This window comes from Trichogramma pretiosum, unplaced genomic scaffold, assembly GCF_000599845.2.
Source record: "Trichogramma pretiosum strain Unisexual culture from Peru unplaced genomic scaffold, Tpre_2.0 scaffold56, whole genome shotgun sequence".
NCBI lineage: Eukaryota > Metazoa > Arthropoda > Insecta > Hymenoptera > Trichogrammatidae > Trichogramma > Trichogramma pretiosum.
The window spans coordinates 233534-252042 of NW_019641680.1; the positions used below are offsets into that span (position 1 = coordinate 233534).

An 18509-nucleotide genomic window follows, 5' to 3' on the forward strand; every position below is an offset into this window, starting at 1 on the left:
AACAGCAGCAGCAGCACGAGCAGCGCACCGACAGTAGCAGAAATCATATAGGCGCCCCGGTGCAATATTACAGCAACGCGCTTACAGCGCGCCGCGGCGTTGTACAATATATACACATATATATAGTCGGCAGCAGTGGCATATACATACTTATAAGCATCATATATATATTTCGCAAGTGCTAAAGCGCGGATTATCTCGGAACTGCCGCGTTGTAGCTGCGTGTGCTGCTGCTGCTGCTTATACTTCGCGACTCTTTCGTGGCTGTGTGCGGCTCTCCTTATACGCGTATATACTCGGCTCTTTCGTAGCATCTCCGCCGAGGCAGTTCGTAGATACGTATTATACAGACTACGTTACAGACTGTTTGGACTTTGGAGTTGGCCAGCAGCATAGTAGCAGCAAAGCAAAGCAGGAGTGTCTCTTTCTCTCTCTCTCTCTCTCTTTTCTCGCAGTGCTTCGCTCTCTCGCACTTTCGCGCACCTATACATATATATATTTATTTCTCTCTCTCTCTCTCTTTCTCCGCCAGTATATACTCGCCGGAGTAGTTAGTTCTAGTGTATAACCCAGGACACACCGGGATCACACACGGTGGATCATGGCGGTGCCCAATACCGGTGTTGGTTCGTAATCAAAAAAACTCATCATCATTTCACCCCGTTGTGTTATTTAGGTCGTAATAAGCGCGAAACCGGACGAAACGACGTCGTCGTCTCCCGGTCGCCGCCGCCGACGACGACGACGACGTCCAAACTTCGGAGCACGAAACTCGTGTAATTTTCCATGCGATTCCGTTGCCTCGCGATACGGACTAAAGTGAGATTCCGCGCTGTGTTTTGCTCGTACGCTATGTAAAATGCCAGAGACTACGACCGACTTGTGTGCGTGCACTTTTGAGGGTTGGGTTTTGCGGAATTCCAGTGTCGACTGGAATTATCCCGAACGAATGCGGGGGACCTGCTTCCAGCAGGACGACGACGACGTCTTTCAGGATGAAATCTCGACGCGATTGCAATATGTATTTGATTCGTCGTGCACGTCTAATTCGAGCTCGAGTCCAATAGCTGCTCCATACAAAAATACAAATGATTCAAATCGATCAGAGCAGTGCTTTTACGCTTACTGCTTCTCGGTATTTTGATAACATCTGTACAGTACTGTTGATTCATGTTTTTTTGGCTTAAATAATTTTCGGTAATTAAAGTGACTAATTAAAAGGATTACGCGATTTAAATACCAATATCAATAAACTATCCAGCGGAGGAAATTATTAAGCTAAATGTGTACTCCACTTGTGCAAAGCATTATTATTCTTATTATGAATTTTATGTTCTTGTATAGTTGTTCCAAGGAACTTCCGACTTTTGGAAGAACTTGAACAAGGACAAAAAGGAGTAGGAGATGGAACTATTAGTTGGGGTTTGGAAAATGACGATGATATGACTCTCACTCATTGGACAGGCATGATCATCGGACCACCAAGGGTAAGAAAAACAAATTATGATTAGACTATCCAAACACTTATGAGCCAAATAATTGTTTTAATTATTGAGCTAACCAACCAAAATAAATATGTTATTGATTTCAGACTCCATATGAAAACAGAATGTACAGTCTCAAAATTGATTGTGGGCAAAGGTACCCAGATGATGCTCCAAGTGTCAGATTTCTGAGCAGAATTAATATGAATTGCATCAATAGTACTACTGGAGCAGTACGTATACATTTTCATATATAATCTTGCAATTACCCAAGTTTTTAGCTCATAAATTTATTGCATTTTATAGGTAGATAATAGAAGTGTACCAATACTTACTAAGTGGCAGAGAGAATATACAATAAAAACTGTTCTCACCGAGCTTCGTCGTTTGATGACTCTAAAAGAAAACATGAAATTATCTCAGCCACCAGAAGGCAGTACATTTTAGCCTGAAGTTTCATAAAGGCATTATTTACTCTGGTACTCAAATTAAAAGCTAATGTATGTTGTGAAACTACAGTATGGGGTACTTGAAAATGAAACATCCTTGTACCCATTAAAACTTGAATGGATTATAAGTAATAAAAAAAATGTTGATAAAACAAAGCAAGTATGCTCACACTTTTATGAAAATTTAAAAGTGACTTGTGAGCAAAAATAATGGATGGTCGAATCTGCGCTCTTGAAGCCTGATTAAGAAATTAGATTTATTAATTAATGCTAGTAATTGTTTCATGCCATGAAGCTTTCAGAAAAAGTTCAAGCTTCAAATTGGCTTAAAGAGATATAATAAATAATTATTCAAGCTGTTTGCAAATAAAAAATGCTTTTTTCATATGGGCCAAAAAAGAAGTACCAGATTTGACTAGCCAGTATTTATTATATAGCATGAAGTCATATTTTGAATCTTTGAAAAAAGATCTACTGGAATCATGAGTTGTGGAATAAAATTGATATTCAGTAACAAAATGGTAAATATTTTCCAGCCTTATACATTTTTGATCAAACGACCTATTTTAATGAAGTTATCATCTTACTCGTAAATAATGCCTTGATGAGTTGAAATTTGAATTAGATGCGCGACGTGCATTTGATTTCAATTTGATTTTTATCATATTAGGCATTGAGAGCACCACATTCACAGTCAACTAATTATTAATTTGTTAAAAATACCATACACAATTGAAGGTGGAACAGCATTTAAAAGCATTTGTTTGTTAATGCAAAACTAAAAGACTTAATATAGCAGTTGATGAATTTATGATTATAGAATTAATTTTATTTGAAATTCTAATTACTGACAGGTCTCAAAGTTATACCTGCTTTAAATAGTGTTGTAATAGTGTATTCAGTTATTCATTTTTTAATAAGTTATATTTATCTTCAATACTTTTTTATCTTAAACAACTTTTTAAAATGATATGAAATTTGAACCAAAAAAGCTATCACTGAAATGTAAGCTTGGTATTTTAACTAACCAATGTTCAATATAATCAGATGATACATAAAGATAGCTTATAATTAAGCTTTTCAAACTTATGTTCATATTTTAATTATTCTGTAAGAATGAAAAATATATGATTTTTTTCTTAAATCATATGAACTCTGTGTTGCGATTTATTCATCAAAACAAGATGTTTAATGTTCTATTTATCTAATAATATTGGTGTCCTCTTGCGTCTTATTTTTTCATCAAGAACTCAAATTTAAAATTTTTATATACTTTCTCACTGTAATCGTTCGGAAAATTTTCGAAAAAATCTATACCATCTTCTTTTCTTATGCTATGAATTAATGAAAATCAAAAAATATATCTATATCATGGAAATTTGATTTAGTAATGAATGCTGATTTAAAAGGTGGTATTATTTTCTTAAAAAACTATTTATCTCATTATGCTGAAACACATTTTCAAAATCATTTATTTTTACTGTCATTTTGAATAATTATTTAAAAATTTCTTTGTAAATTAATAGAAGAGTGTAGCATTTGCTTCATGAAACTAAACTGAATTAAATCATTTAAAAAGTCCGTAAAAATTAGAATATTTTGAGTTCTTCATTTTACTTACGTTAGATTATCTTTTTTTATGAAGATAAATTATGCATAAAAAGTCTATTAAAAAACAATTTTAACACTAAATCTTATTTCTTATAAGTATTGACGATACTTCATTATTAAAGTAATTAAAAAAGACGATTGCTTTTTATTTTTATTCATTTTTTTAAATTTATCCTTGACAGAACATTACATTATTTGACTCATAGGCTTTTAAATTTATTTATAATGCTCAAACATGTAAAAATGAATTCCCGGTAAACATTTGGAAATCATTTACATTTTTGGATGAAATTTTTTTTCATGTTAACAGGAAAATAAAAGTCAGCACAAATTGAACAAAGGTTTAACTAGAATAATTAAAATTTTAATTCGACAAGACAATGATGATCATTGCTTGTACTTTATGTACAATGTACAATTTATTGGCGCTGATAACAATCTCGTCAATTACAACAAACCGATGTAAAGATGGAATATTATAATGGCACGGCCATTAAAAATCATAATTAATTTAAATTATATATAAAACTACACATCGGTAATCAGAACCACTTGGTGTTCCAAGCAATTTTCGTGATCTATCGAATTAAAAAGTAATTTCGGATCAATTTTACTACTTTTTCTTCGGTATAAAGGCTAGCTTGGTGTTCTTAACGTGAGAGAACTTGAATCTCTTAAGATAGAACAAGAGAGCACACAACAAGCTGCCAATTCCAATGGTCTGTAAATAAAAATGAAGTATTAAATTATTAGGTTTTATGCTTTTTTCATTATTAGATGAATTAATACTGATTCTCTTACTTTGATGGCTAGTACTTGTCTGTCATCGTACTCATGATTAGATGTCCACATAAGGAATGCACAGACATCTTTCGCTACTTGAGAGGCAACTGGTGGTGTACCATCTTCAAATTCTAATACTTCGTCGTAAATTACCTGCATATTACAAAGAATATTTAGTAAATTTAAGTAAATGTAATGCTTTTGAACCAAATCTACGAATTTTGTCTTACCTGAGCCATACCAATAGCTCCACCAGGGAAGTATGGGTTGAAGTTTTGACCTTCTCTAAGCACTATGCCAGCTGGTGGATCACAATATCCGGTCAACAACGAGAATACGTAGTCCTAAGATAAAATCATTCAATTATTTAGATTGATGCAAAATTCAAGGGCAATTGTTAGAGCACAGTTAAAATTATAAAAAATTTTTATCACCTCTCCTCCATGCCGAGCATTGACGATGTATGATAGATCTGGTGGATAAGCTCCATTGTTAGCTGCTCGAGCTGCTTCTTCATTTGGATATGGAGATGGAATATGATCCGAAAGTTTTCCAGGACGCATAAAGTAGTTACCCTGGTCATCAGGGCCATCTCTTACCTGTTAGAAAATGAAATAATTTATCAGTATTTTAATTTATGCATTTTTTGTTGTACTTGATGAAAGTTTAAAAAATTACTTCAATTTCTGCAGCTAAGGCTTTGGCCTCTGCTTCAGTGTGAGTTACACCAACAAGGTGACGGTAAGCAACATACTCTAAACTGTGACAAGCTGAACAGACATTTTTGTATACTTCCCATCCTCGTCGCATACTGTAAATGATAAAATAATTTATACATGAGATTATTTAATTTTGGAAGTGAAACTCCTTCCTCCTTAGATATGTTTGGTATAAGGAGTTAGGAAATTAGATTATGTGAATAATATTTTAGAATTATTTTTACCTAGCATGATCCAATGATTGAAACAGACCAGTCCAAGGCCAATGGTAGTGAGGTGCATGTGCTACGATTTCAATGGCTCTAACAGATCTATCTAAAGAAAATAGAAGAGCACCGATGCCACCAGCTGTAACACCTAGACATGCTGTCAACTGTTTAAAAACAGAGTTGATTACACTTTCATTCTTTTTACTTGAAGTTTGGTTTTTAGATTAGCATGGACTTACAAGTACAGGTTATAGGATTGGCGTAGGAGGTTCTGCTTTTTGGATTTGGAAGGTTACAGGAATCATATTGAGTACAATGACTTACCAACTTTCTGCCCTTTGACCACTCTTTTGTTGTTGTAAAGTTATTGACCTGTGAATGATATATTGATTTATTAAAAATCCAATTCATGTTGTCAACGTCAAATAAGTGTATATTTATGAATAGTTGTTTTCAATTTAATTTAATCTCAAATAAGTATTAAAATATATTTCATAATTGATAATCTAAAGCAGATCTAACTTTGTTTAGAAAAATATGTTATTTGACATTAAAATTTTGGATGCACTATGGCACATGACATTTGCTGTACGCTAGAATACTCGACATTAATGTCAATAGAAAATGTGACATAACTTTGAATGAGAAATATATATTTCAGGGCATAGTCGAGTAAAAGTGATCATATTGCAAGCCAAATAAAAGTGTGCTTCAAACGAGAGCAGAAAACTGCAGCGAGCAAGGATAAACAATGTGCTGACATTATTTGCATAATCAGAAGTAATGTCTTGACATATAACAACAACGGTCTATATCGCGCCTCGAGCACGGTTTTGGCTAGTGGCAAAGAGACAGGCATAAAGACGTCAATGATTGTGCGTCCGATGACGATTATTACTCGCGGAGAGAGATTCGTGTCATCGCGAGGCAAAAACTCGTGAAGCATAGCCAGCCGAGAAGTTGATATTCGGCAATTGTGTGTTACATAACGATAGGCAAAATTTCACGCTGTAACGCGCAAGTGTTGACGCGAGTTCGCATCGACGAGGGGATGATGTGGTCAATTACCCACGGAGGGCGGCATCGTGTACGATGGGTCATAGAGTACAGCAATAATGCGCAATCACGAGGTGTCCAGCGATGACCGCTGGCACCGTGTCCCCCCGTCCCCCCCTTGGCGCGCGCGAGAGAGAACGCATAAGGCCTTCTCTAGCAGCCGACAAGTCGCGATATCGTGCGACGGAGACAGATGCAATAATGCATAACCCGCATGCTATTTTCTCGAGAGCGCGTCGCGAGGAAGTCGCGGCACACCAGGTTATAACACACGAGGGGGGCGCGAGGGGTTCTCAATGGGTTACCGTACCTGGCTGTAAATCGGTCCGCTGCTAGGTTTCAGAAGACTCGTCGTACGGCATATTCGACCCAGTGATGCCGCCATGTTGGCCAGGACGTTTTCAGCGCTGCTGCCTCGAGTTGTATATCGACGGATAGAGAGAGTTTCGCCAGAGACGAGAGCCAAGCCAAGCTCGTAGCAGTAGTCAGCAGACAGAAGTTTTTACTTTATATTACACACACACTCTCTTGGCGCAGCGCGCAGTCAGCAGCAGCTATATGGTTATAAAATGACGAGGGGCGCTTGCGTACGAACTGCGCCTACGACGCGAGCTCGACTGATGGACTGATGCAGGCTCACTGAGAGCTGGCCACCACACTGGCTGCTGCTAATGTATATGCTTGCACAGAAAGAGCCAGCCACGACACGACGACTCCGCTTTCTGCTGCTTAGTGCTGCTACTCGCGCCCAATATCTTGAAACTATATACAGGTATATATATCTGTATGTTATATAGAGATATTTTACTGTCGGGGCTATGTGTCGCTATGTGTGGCTGACTCTCGCGCGGATCTTCCTATTCCTACCGCATATATATAAACACACACACATCGATGTGTATAATACATGGTATGCTCTTTAAAGCGTCAGCTTACTTTGTGAGTGTCTGTGCAGAAACTTCATCTTAATTCTTATAGTTCTGACCAAAAACTACAAGACGCTCATTAACTCGTCGCGTTAAATTATTTATCAACTAATAATCATTCTCTCTTGAACTGTCGGATATTAAAAAAAAAACAAGAAATGAATGACTCAGCAAGCATCGTATGAACTCATCGTTAAAGGGATAAAAAGTTTGTTTTAAAAAGCGCAAAGCTCCTAGGTTCGAAATTACTCCGTTCTAGACGTATTATTAAATACCCAAACAAACGGAATTATGTTTGACGCATCGGGACCCGCGCGCGCGCGCTCGTCCGCGTTGGATACATTTAATTTCTCCGAATTCCGAATAATCTCAACACACGGTCCAAGTACACTGCGTCCGTATTAAAGCAGGATTGATTTCACGCGACAACAATCGCTATATGAGAAAATCGTATACACACACTTTAACTGTGTGCTCGCTTGCAGAGTCTCGAGTCTCGAATTTTAAATCGCGAGGCAGCAGCAGTACGTGTATGTGTACAACGGCAGGTTTTTGATCTCTCCCGCGCGCGAGACTTTGTATTTAATTCGCGTATCGTCGCGAGTATAAGCGACGGCTACAATCGCGCGCAACGTGTCGGCAAAATATCGTCTCGTGCAGCCTCGTGCGCGGCGTCGCACTACTTCTGCGATGCCTATGTACGATGCGTGCTCCAAAGTAATGTAACTACCCCCATCTGACCCCATCGACCGCGCGGCGACTCGTCGTACATACGTATGTGTATATGCATGTATACATACGTCGCAGCCAGGGCAAGTGCACGAGAGTACGCGCAGACGAGGCAACGATCCTCTCCACCTTTTTTTTTTTTAATGCAAAGCATATGTCAGCACTTGGTAGCGTATGCACAAAATATCATTCGCCCGTACAATCGGCATTTTTCGCCAAGCACGCGGATCGTATTTCGGAGTTCGTTGGTCCGCGTCGTCTACGCGAATCGTCCTCGTCGCATCGCCGGTGCTTTCGGAGCTACGATAAATAAATACTCTACTGGCATGAGGTTATCATCGAGCTCTCCTCTCTCTCTCCCTTTGCCGTTGTTGTTGCTGTCGGAAGGGGGGGCAGAGGCACTCGGACGACGAGATCCGTCTCGTCGTTCGCGGGAGTAGTACATCGGCACCAGATTCGCATCCGCTGCGGGGAAAAATTTTTATATTAGTCGCCGCTTGCCGCCGCCGCCGACGCCGCTGTTGTTAGTACGACTGCTTGCCTACGTACTACTGTACTTTACTCTGTGTACGTGTGTGTGTGTGTGCGCTAGAATTGGTGTATACACTGTACAGTGTACCGTACGTCTCTTCATAGGCCCGACACCGACACCGACTCTTGTGTGTGTGTGCGCAGTGGTAAGTGCGTCTGTGCGTGTATCGGCGGTGCGTGCGTGCGGCGCCTCTCTTGGCTCTCTCCGTTGCTGCGAGCTCCTTGCGACACTGCACACAGCGCAGATCGACTCGCGTCGCGAACTCGTGCAGACCTCTCGAGAGCTTGGTTAAAACAGAGCAGCGCACCGTTAGCCGTGAGGCAGCAGCAGCAGCCACAGCCGCAGTCGCGCGATTTAGCATATAGTCATATAGCTTCTCCGTTATAATACGAAGTTTCGATCAACACCTTTTCATCTCCTCGTTCTCGTGGACGCGATATACTCTCAGCTCGCAGATCACTCGCGAATCCGCGTGCGGATCCGTTTTCCTCCGTATTACCCGTATAACGAACGAGTTTAAAAGCCGCCAAGATGAGCACTGGAATGCCGGAGCTCGGCTCCAAGATCAGCCTCATCTCCAAAGCCGACATCCGCTACGAGGGAAGGCTCTTCACCGTCGATCCCCAGGAGTGCACCATCGCCCTCGCCAATGGTAAGTACATGCGATTCCATTCGCTTACTTTAGACTTTCTTCATTCCTCTAGCTCGTTCTTTGGATCTGTGGCTGTGCCAGTGTAGTATTTAGCCCCGTGCTATATTGCTCTGCACACAGACAGACAACACACATACACACATGCATGCATCTCTTTCTCTATCTCTCTCACTGCCTCTCGCTGTCTCGCTTTTTCGCGTGCTCTCGGCTATACCTGTATTTATCTAATTTTCAAGATGGATGCCGGCCACAGCTCCCCTTTCTGTGCGCGTGTGTATACGTGTGTGTATACACAATTCGCGTACGTACATTGCATTTGCTCTGGCACAATACACACTAGCCGTATAATAAGAGCGCGACGCGATGCTTCTGCCCCATGTCTCTCTCTCTCTCTCTCTCACTCTCTGGCGAAATTTCTTTCTTTGCTCCGATTTAGCCTGCTGCATACACTTCGTGTCGTTATTGCTCGTCTCTTACCCGTAGCAGAGCTTGAAAAAATCCATGACTTTTCTATGGCTCTCGTTGGCCGCGTCTCGCGTTCGGCGTGCGATGCACTTTATTTGACGCTGATACGAGGAATTCGCGATTCTCCGAATAATAACAGCTCCTCTCGCGATATGAATCGACGTGTATACGCGTTCCATGACCTTTATCTCTGGCTAAATTCTTACTTTGAGAGAGAGAAAGTAATGCTTGCGTATCAAGTACTAAATTCTCGTTTGAAGAACTTTGAGTACGATTGAAACGCGTGGGCCATCCGATATTGTTGATGCACCATAAATTGAGCGAAATTCAAGATGGTTGAGAATCAATTAATCCAGTAATTTTAGTCGCGTGAATCGGGAAATCTCGTTCTAAATTCAATGCCTCATTATCTCAGAGTTCAATGAATTGATGAAATACCAAAAATTTATGTATACAACAAGAGCCAAGATAATGTTTACACTGTCCCATGCTGCTCTCTGCATTGGTTCTCCTTGAAAATTTTCTATTACTCGTAGCATCAAGGTTTATTTTGTTTTTGTAGAGTATAATCCAAAAGAGCTTACGAGTGTGTACAAAGTGATTGTACCAAATTATGAGCAGTTAAAATCACAACATCTTTGTAAATGCTATATACATTTTCTTTTCTGTTAATTGAGATGAACTTTAATAAAACGGTAAACTTCTCATTGGCTACATTTCAATTTTATTTTTGAATAATTGTTTTCTTTCTCTTTTCAATTCAAACAGCTGTATCAAAAAAAAATCATTTCAGTTATCTTAGAATTGTTAAAAAATACACTGAAGCTTTGTCTGAGATTGACTGTTACAAAATATACTGCACTCTGTTAAATTTTTCTCTTTATAATTCATTTTCCAGTTAAATCTTTTGGAACCGAAGATAGAGAGACACAGTTTCCTGTTATGCCTCAAAATCAAGTTTATGAGTACATATTGTTTCGAGGCTCTGACATCAAGGACATTAGAGTCGTCAACAACTCTTGTACCTTGCCCAATGATCCAGCCATTGTCCAGGTAACTACTTGTGTTTTTATTATAACAAGAAAGTGGAGATTTAAATTGAAATTGATAGATATTATATTATTGTTTTACAAATGCCGTATTTTTAATCATATCTACAGGATAATTATATTCATGGTTTATTTTTTACTTTTATTCATAGATGGCCATGCAGCCCAACAGTGCCGGAGCTTACAACTCTCATTCTACCAACTACAATATGATGGGGCAGATGAGTCCACACTACGGTGGCCCACCCTATGGTATGAATATTGGTCAGATGAATCCTATGATGGGTATGGGTGGCCTGCAGAATCGTCAGCCAATGAATAAACAGCCAAGTGAGTTGGGTCTGGGTCCTGGTGAACCCGGTTCAATTATACCAAACTCTCAAACGGCTGCCAATGTTGATTCAATGCCCAAAGATCAAAATTTGGAAGATGGTAAACTGTTTTTGCTATATATGATTTCTGGTCCTTTCAACCTGCCATGGCGTGCTTACTGCTGAAATTGTCTACTGCTATTTTTTTTAGAGCTTGGTGTGCTTTAAGGCTATTTTTTATTTAAAATTTTCTACTCTCTTCTAAGAAAAACTTTTTTAAACAAAAATCAGATTGATTTAATTTTAACAGTTATGACTAATTTTAAGTGTTTGCTTTTTTTTCTTAATTGAAATTTTTTAACTCAAACTTCTCAATTCAAATTACTAACCATTTAATTTTATGAAAAACTTCTTGTTAATAACTTGAACAGTTTGCAATTTGTTGATTCTTGCATATTTTCATTGCAATGATTAGTTCTATAATTACTTATTTGTATATAATAATTACAACTTTTGAGAGTATAAGTTATGCAGTTTGAGACATTTTTTATAATATTGTTTACAAGACCAAGTTATGAAATTATTTTTTTTTCAAAGCTTTTATCAATCACGTGAAAAATATCACAATTTTTTTGGATTCCACATATTAGAGTAATTTTTAGTAAATGAATAACAATTTGAATATGATAATGATATTGCATGATATGTGTAATTTTTATTTTGAAGATCTAATAGTTCACATAGAATTTTATTTATTTTGCTTCAGTTTTTCAAAAGCAAAAAGCCATTAGTAAGTTGAAATAGAAAATCATATAAACAGGTAGCAACAACAATTTTATATTGTTCCAAATATTTTTTTGTATCATTGAATTTACATCTTTTATTTTAGTATCTGTATTATAAATGTTTCATCTACTGTTGGAGAAAAAATTAATCCTCATTTATTTTACTTGTGATTTTGGTGTAAATTTGCATGTATGTGCTACAAAAGTCATGTTCTACATTAATTCATAAATTAAAATCATATGTTTTGTACTGTAACAGTTAGATACATCATGTTTCTGTGACTCAAACTTGAATTATTTTAAAGGTGTTTTGGATCTCATCTCGGGAAATTCACGCTCGAATACCCCAGCAAATATGATACAAAGGTTGAGCCCTACAGTTGATCAAGGAGTCCAAACTGCCCAACAAGCAGGTGCTAATAAGGCGAATAAGCAAAACCTAAGAAATGTACTTGGGCATCAAGATCGTGATCCGTAAGTTTTCATCTCAAAGAATCAATTAATTAGTCGAACATATAGTTAATTTAAAATATTTTTGCTATAGCCATGGTAGTGGTAGAACTAGTGGAATGTCGCAATATAGCGAGGGTAAACAACAACATAATCAGAACAAGGAGCATTACCAGGGCCCAACCAATTTGCGTAATCGTGGTGGAAACAATCAAGGCTGGGGTAATCAGCGTGGAAATATGCGTAACCCTCGTGGACCTGGTAACGGAGGACCCGGACCTCGCGGTCGTGGCAATTATAGAAATGCTTTGCCTGGTGGCAAAGCAAAACCAATCAAGTTTGACAATGATTACGACTTCGAGCAAGCTAACACAGAATTTGAAAATCTCAAGTATGTCAAAATTATTTTAACTAACATAGACACGGTTATCACACATAAGAAATTGAAATTATCATTGTTTTTTCGATTATAGATCACAAATAAGCAAAATGAAGATTGACGGTGAAAACGATAAGAATATTGACAGCGGCAACGAGACTGGAGTTGACAACCATGAGATTGAAGAATCTGCTGAAGAATCCGTTTGTTACGACAAGACCAAATCATTCTTTGATAACATCAGCTGTGAAGCAGTTGAAAGGAGCAAAGGGTTAGTATCAACGAATTGGTTTTTTTTTTACAGCTCATTGTATAATTTTTATTAATTTGATTTATTTTTTCGTAAAATAGCCGATCTCAACGTACAGACTGGAGGACTGAACGTAAATTGAACTCTGAAACCTTTGGTGTTTCGTTAACGAGACGCCCTCCTGGAAGTTACCGTGGAGGCCGTGGCTACTATAATAACCGTGGAGGAAATATGGGAGCCTATCGAAATAACCAAGGAGGTAACCAAAATTACCGTGGTGGATACAGAGGCAACAGAGGAAATCAGAATCGTAACAAACAACACCCCAACCACCAGCAACAGCCTAACAACGCTCAATCTAATTCCGTGAGTACTCCTATTTTTTTCGGTCATGAAAAAATCTATAATGAATATTTGATTTTATTTTAAGTGAACATTTCATTTCTAGGGCACCACGCAATCAAACAACCAAAGCAACCGCAACGCCACGACTGAAAATAACACCGCCAGCGTATCCGCACCAGCGGCAGCGAGTCAGCCACAGCAGAGTAACCGTCTTGTCACCGGAACTGCGTAATTATTGTTTTCCCCTCGCGAATCTCGACTTTTACGAGAAAAAACTCAATAACTAGCTCTTCTACGCGAAAATTAAATAATAACACGAAGGGGTTTTTTCATAATGCTAAGGTGAAGTACAAGTATATTAGTAGTGCGATAAAGAAAATCGAGCTTTGTCTATCAATTGCTCAATGTTTTACGCTAAACACAGAAAATGATAGATCAAAGTTCTGATTTCTGTGTCTAACCCCATATACATTTGATGACTATGAATATAGAAATAACGATCCGTAAATGCGCTACTAATTTATAAGTATTTATTAATAAAATGTAAGATTTTACGGTAATCGCGTGCGAGTCTAATAATTTTCAGGCTGGAAATGAGATAAAAGCATGATAATGAAATGTAAAAATAAGTAAAAAAGAAGGTGTTTAGATGAGTAAGAATTTACGAGAGATGAAAATTAAAACGAAATATAGATTCCTAGAATTATTGTAGTAAAACTCGTGGGAGTACAGCGAAAGTTTTGTTAAAAATGTAGTAGACGAACATTAAAAAGAGAGAGAGGAAAAAAAAATTGAAACTAACACTTGTAATTGTAAATTAGTAAAGCAGGTAGTTTAACTATCTGCGCGCGTGTGTGCGTATGTTAATAATAAACTCGAGGGAAGTGCACCGGATGCATTTCGATTTAGATTAACAGATGGATTATATCCATTTTTGATTTTTTGTTTGATGAATGTTTTTTTCATGATCAAATTGAAACGCCACACAAACGCACGCGCACACCACGGCACATTTCACACATTATTTCGTCTACTATTGCACTACCAATAATTATATGTATATGTACGTACGCACCGTCGTCATATAACTTTATTTTGACAAGGAGAAACGTGATTTAATAGAACTTGTACAAAGAGATCGGGAGATATTTTTAATGAATTTTTTCAATGATGGAATGGCTTTTGGAAAGACAGGTGACCCATGGCATAGTTGGATTGTATCCGCATGACGGAAGTGATGGCAAATGATAATCGAGTAAAACTAATCGATAATTGTAACTTAACGAATATTTTAATTCGAAATATTTTTCGTAGTAATCGAATGTGATTCGAATCCTTCATAAATCATGTTTCTCTTTAAGTAAATTGTGTTTAGTCCAAACGGTGTTAACAGCTGGTTTTTACAGAGACGTAAATGAAACTCTGCGTAATTATGTAGTAGTTAAGTATTAGAGGATAGCTGGGACAAAATATGCCTCTAGAATCGAATGAATGCGATAAACTCTCTCTCTTTTTTATCGTGCCGTGGTGATAGCATTTTGTGTAAAAAAATAAGGAATGGAAAGTAAGGAAAAAATTAATAATCAATTATTTCGATTATAGCTGTAAATCTTAGTAACCTGCTTTAATAAGTCGTCGTATAAAATGATAATTAACAAAAAAAAAAATTAGCTTTTCTATCTCGGGAGAGCGTTCTTATTGTATTTAAAGTTACCAGTGCCTGGTACGACTTTTCTTCCAATATTACAAAAGAAAGAAAAAAAAATTAAAAAAAAAACTGGTGTCGTTGGTGCGCTTTCATCGTATCTTCTCGCTTACATAATATCAATGTTGTTTGTAACAGAACATTGACCTCAAACTAGAGTAAAGGTAGGGTGAACGCGCTATCAGCGACGCTGACCAAAAAAAGACTTTGTAAGTGCAGGTTACTCCGTGAATGAGAATGATGAAGTCAGAGGTGTTATGTTCCGGACGAGTATCAAGGCGCGCGCGCCAATTTTGATCAACGTGTGTTTTTATCACAGAAGTGCGTATGTTATACAAAAGTGTAAGAAAATGGCTTGGAAGCGAAAAAAGAAAATGATGATTGTAGTTTTCTTTTTGCACGTCGTTTACCGATATAGATTATTGGATATTTACGGTGCGCCGTTTTCAAACTTTTTCAAACAGTTTGATATATTACATTCTCAAAGTAACACGTAACATATGCGATACAGTGTAGCAAACGAATGGGGGCAAATATGAAAAAGTTATCTGATAAGTCGTATAACTTGTATTAGCTTTCCAGACAGTTTTGATTAAAATAAAGAATTCGTTTTTTTGAATCGAAGGGACGCACCAAATTATTTTCGAATCGATATATGTGAATATATGTCTATGAGTACTTATGATTGAGTGTCATGAGTTCCTTTAACAATGAACTTATCAACCGTTGATGGATGATCTAACTGTAATTCGAGCAAGCATGCACTTTAACGAAAGGCCAATTAATTGTTACAATTTTATACAAATAGCCAATATGTAAAATTATTAATCGCTTGTAAACTCATGATATTTGATTAAAGTACAAAGGTTGTAAGAGAATGAAACATGTGTTATTATAGAATACAAGTTAGTATCGTACGCTGCGTGAGTATAAAACATAAATTCATGTAGTTCGAAAGATGACGCTCATTTATGACTGTTATTTTTGTATTACCCTTAAAGGGTCCCCTCCTACTTGCAGCAACAATTATGAGGGCTAAAAAAAAATTCAAGTACGTCATTCCAGGCAAACAATGTTGAATAAAAGATCGATACGAAAATCGGGATAAAAAGTCAACGTGATGAACGTCGAAATAGTAAGTAATTCTATTAAAAAACCAATTGATAGGAATTCGGAAATGATTTTACTTCAGAAAAATGGCCATTTATCAGATTTCTCAACGTGATTCTTGCAAGACTTAATATAATGGAACACACAATATGCACGAATTCCTGACGATATATGTTTTTTTTGTTTTGTACAGCGGACATTGTGATTCCTTAAAAGAAACTGAAATAATACAAAAATAATAATTAAAATACATACATTTTCTATTCATTGTAAACCTTGAATTCCCTTTGAATTGTCATCTGTAGTGTAAAATAAATGTTTTACATAATTTCCAATTAATACTTTGAAACATTATACTGAAACACTTAATACAAATAAAATGCAAATCATTCAATAAAGTAATTAAATGATAAACAAGTTATATATTATTATAGTGATAAAATTGAGTCAGTAAATGAAGCATGTTATGTTAACACTTCAACTTTTTCGACCGCATCGGGCCTCGCGCAATGCATCACGATTTTAGCGCACAAGCGGCCGACTTTTTGATGCGCTTTTGCCCTTTAGGAACTGCACAAGTACTATATACAGCATATATGTATATATACAGTAGTGACAAGCATCCAAGATTGCAGGGCACAAGCAATCTAAGGATTGTTTACATGGACGTACCCTTCGATTTTTATCAGTATTAATCCCGAATGCTCGTCGTAGAAATTTAAAAAAGTTTTAAATAATCGATATAAAAATTAAATATTATATAGTTTTTAGTGATTAACTATTAATTTTATAATATTTTATAACAATTCCAGTGAAAGACTTTAGGGTTAGGTAGATAAGCCATATTAATTTCCCTATAGTATTGCAATTGAATGTGAATTTTGAAATAATTAATTTTGATTACCAAAAATCATAGTTCAACCGTTAAAGTATTAATGGTCTAATCATGGGTAAGACTAGTCAACGATGGTAAAATTATTATCACATAAGAGTATATTTAAAATTTTTATTCAAAAAACAGATAAAATAGCACTAAAAATTGAGACGATGCCAGATGGAACAAATCAACTTTTTGCTCAACAAATAATGTGTGAGTGTTATTCCAATGTTTATTATCTTTGTTATAAAATTATTGCAAGTAATCTAATCTCAATTTTTTTAAATTTCAATATTTTAGCTGCCTATTCACCTAATTTACGGTTTAATGCATTAGGTAAAGATGAGTACATTATAATATCTGATGATGCTGGTTTATTTTTTGGTAAGTATTTCAAATTTTGCAAGTTATTTTTTTATCAAAATAAGTATTTTAATTTTATATTGTATTTTAGATAAACAGATCATAGCTAATGTACCAATTATTCAAGATATGAGTGAATTTCAAGGCATGGTAGGAGGTATACATAATTTAATTCAAACGATATAATGTTTGTAGCTAAATTTTTAATTACTCTAATTTATTTATACTATGTTTGTTGTGTCAGATATTGATGTTCATCAAAGTAGTACAATGCAGCTAACAGAAGAAAGTAATATACCACAGTCAATTCAAGAAATTGATACAAACGTACCAACTCTTGGCGCAGAGTTAATAATTTCTCAAGGAAGAACAAGTGAGTTATGAAAATATGATTGGGTAATAATTAAATCTTTCTATTGAATTTGATAATACTTTACAGAAATCAAATGTGAGCTGTTTTGTGTTCAGTGCAATAAAATTATGGATGAGCATACTATTATTCAAGATGCAGAAAATCTTGCGTGTAAATGTTGCCATACTCAACTGTTGTTTAAATGCAACAGTTGTACGAATAGATATCAACAACTTCGCGGACTACATAGACACATTAAAAATGAATGTAGTAGTATTAAGCGATACCATTGTGCTCAATGCCCTTTCAAATGCATAAAAGAAGTTCATCTTGATTTGCACATGAAAAAAAAGCACGATGCAGAATTCAATTTTAAATGCTCAAAATGTGGCAAGGAATATGATAAAAGGTGGTGTTTGAAAGAACACGAAAGGTCATGTGAAATGCCATTGAACTGTGAATTTTGTTCTTTCAGAACAACGCAAAAACAAAGTCTTAATTATCATATAGGTGCTATACATAAACTTTCTCACAATATAGTTTAGCCATTTGAAGTGTTCATAGTTTATAATTACATATCAATATAGTTTTATACCGTCAATTAATCATTTTTTCATTGAATCTGAAAACTCTAATGAACTGTACAAAATAGGATTGAAAAATATTAAATCAATCACTTGCAGATATATCTGTATTTTGGCAAGTTCTCTCATGTGCATATATAATTCACATGAATTTACTAATAATTTTAGTATAATCAATTTAGCATAATGTTTTAATTAATTTACAAATCACAACCGTTTCATTTTATCAATGACGATAAAAGTTACGACTGATAACAACTAGGTGTATACTCTTGGGTAGAAAATTTCTTCGTAATAAATTTTTATAAAAATATATGATTCATTATTAATAAAT

The 18509-nt window shown here is 36.2% G+C and overlaps 4 protein-coding genes across 5 annotated transcripts; 3 read left to right on the plus strand and 1 right to left on the minus strand.

The window, feature by feature from the left end:
- Positions 1-223: 223 nt before the first annotated feature.
- LOC106658176 (ubiquitin-conjugating enzyme E2 variant 2) lies at positions 224-3080 on the plus strand. Its single transcript, XM_014380015.2, has 4 exons — positions 224-626; positions 1345-1487; positions 1592-1717; positions 1791-3080. The coding sequence occupies exons 1-4, from the start codon at positions 602-604 to the stop codon at positions 1929-1931; spliced, it is 435 nt and encodes a 144-aa protein (XP_014235501.1). The 5' UTR covers positions 224-601; the 3' UTR covers positions 1932-3080.
- Positions 3081-3677: 597 nt separating this feature from the next.
- Positions 3678-7036, minus strand: LOC106658175 (cytochrome c1, heme protein, mitochondrial). Its single transcript, XM_014380014.2, has 8 exons — positions 6622-7036; positions 5580-5627; positions 5271-5419; positions 5006-5138; positions 4762-4926; positions 4558-4671; positions 4346-4480; positions 3678-4265 (listed from the first exon to the last, which is right to left on the minus strand). Exons 1-8 carry the CDS (start codon positions 6694-6696, stop codon positions 4158-4160), a joined length of 927 nt encoding a protein of 308 aa, XP_014235500.1. The 5' UTR covers positions 6697-7036; the 3' UTR covers positions 3678-4157.
- Positions 7037-8682: 1646 nt separating this feature from the next.
- On the plus strand, positions 8683-15508 carry LOC106658170 (protein LSM14 homolog B). Of its 2 annotated transcripts, none has more exons than XM_014380008.2 (8): positions 8683-9150; positions 10514-10668; positions 10817-10994; positions 12066-12234; positions 12305-12601; positions 12684-12860; positions 12941-13205; positions 13288-15508. In XM_014380008.2, the coding sequence occupies exons 1-8, from the start codon at positions 9030-9032 to the stop codon at positions 13414-13416; spliced, it is 1491 nt and encodes a 496-aa protein (XP_014235494.1). In that variant the 5' UTR covers positions 8683-9029; the 3' UTR covers positions 13417-15508. The 2 variants fall into 2 exon arrangements, with proteins under 2 accessions (XP_014235494.1, XP_014235495.1); XM_014380009.2 differs by having other exon boundaries at positions 8685-9150; positions 10817-10916.
- Positions 15509-15947: 439 nt separating this feature from the next.
- Positions 15948-18157, plus strand: LOC106658172 (zinc finger protein 224-like). The gene is made up of 6 exons (XM_014380011.2): positions 15948-16949; positions 17021-17089; positions 17177-17260; positions 17331-17396; positions 17484-17612; positions 17679-18157. Exons 1-6 carry the CDS (start codon positions 16946-16948, stop codon positions 18134-18136), a joined length of 810 nt encoding a protein of 269 aa, XP_014235497.1. The 5' UTR covers positions 15948-16945; the 3' UTR covers positions 18137-18157.
- The last annotated feature ends 352 nt before the right edge of the window (positions 18158-18509 follow it).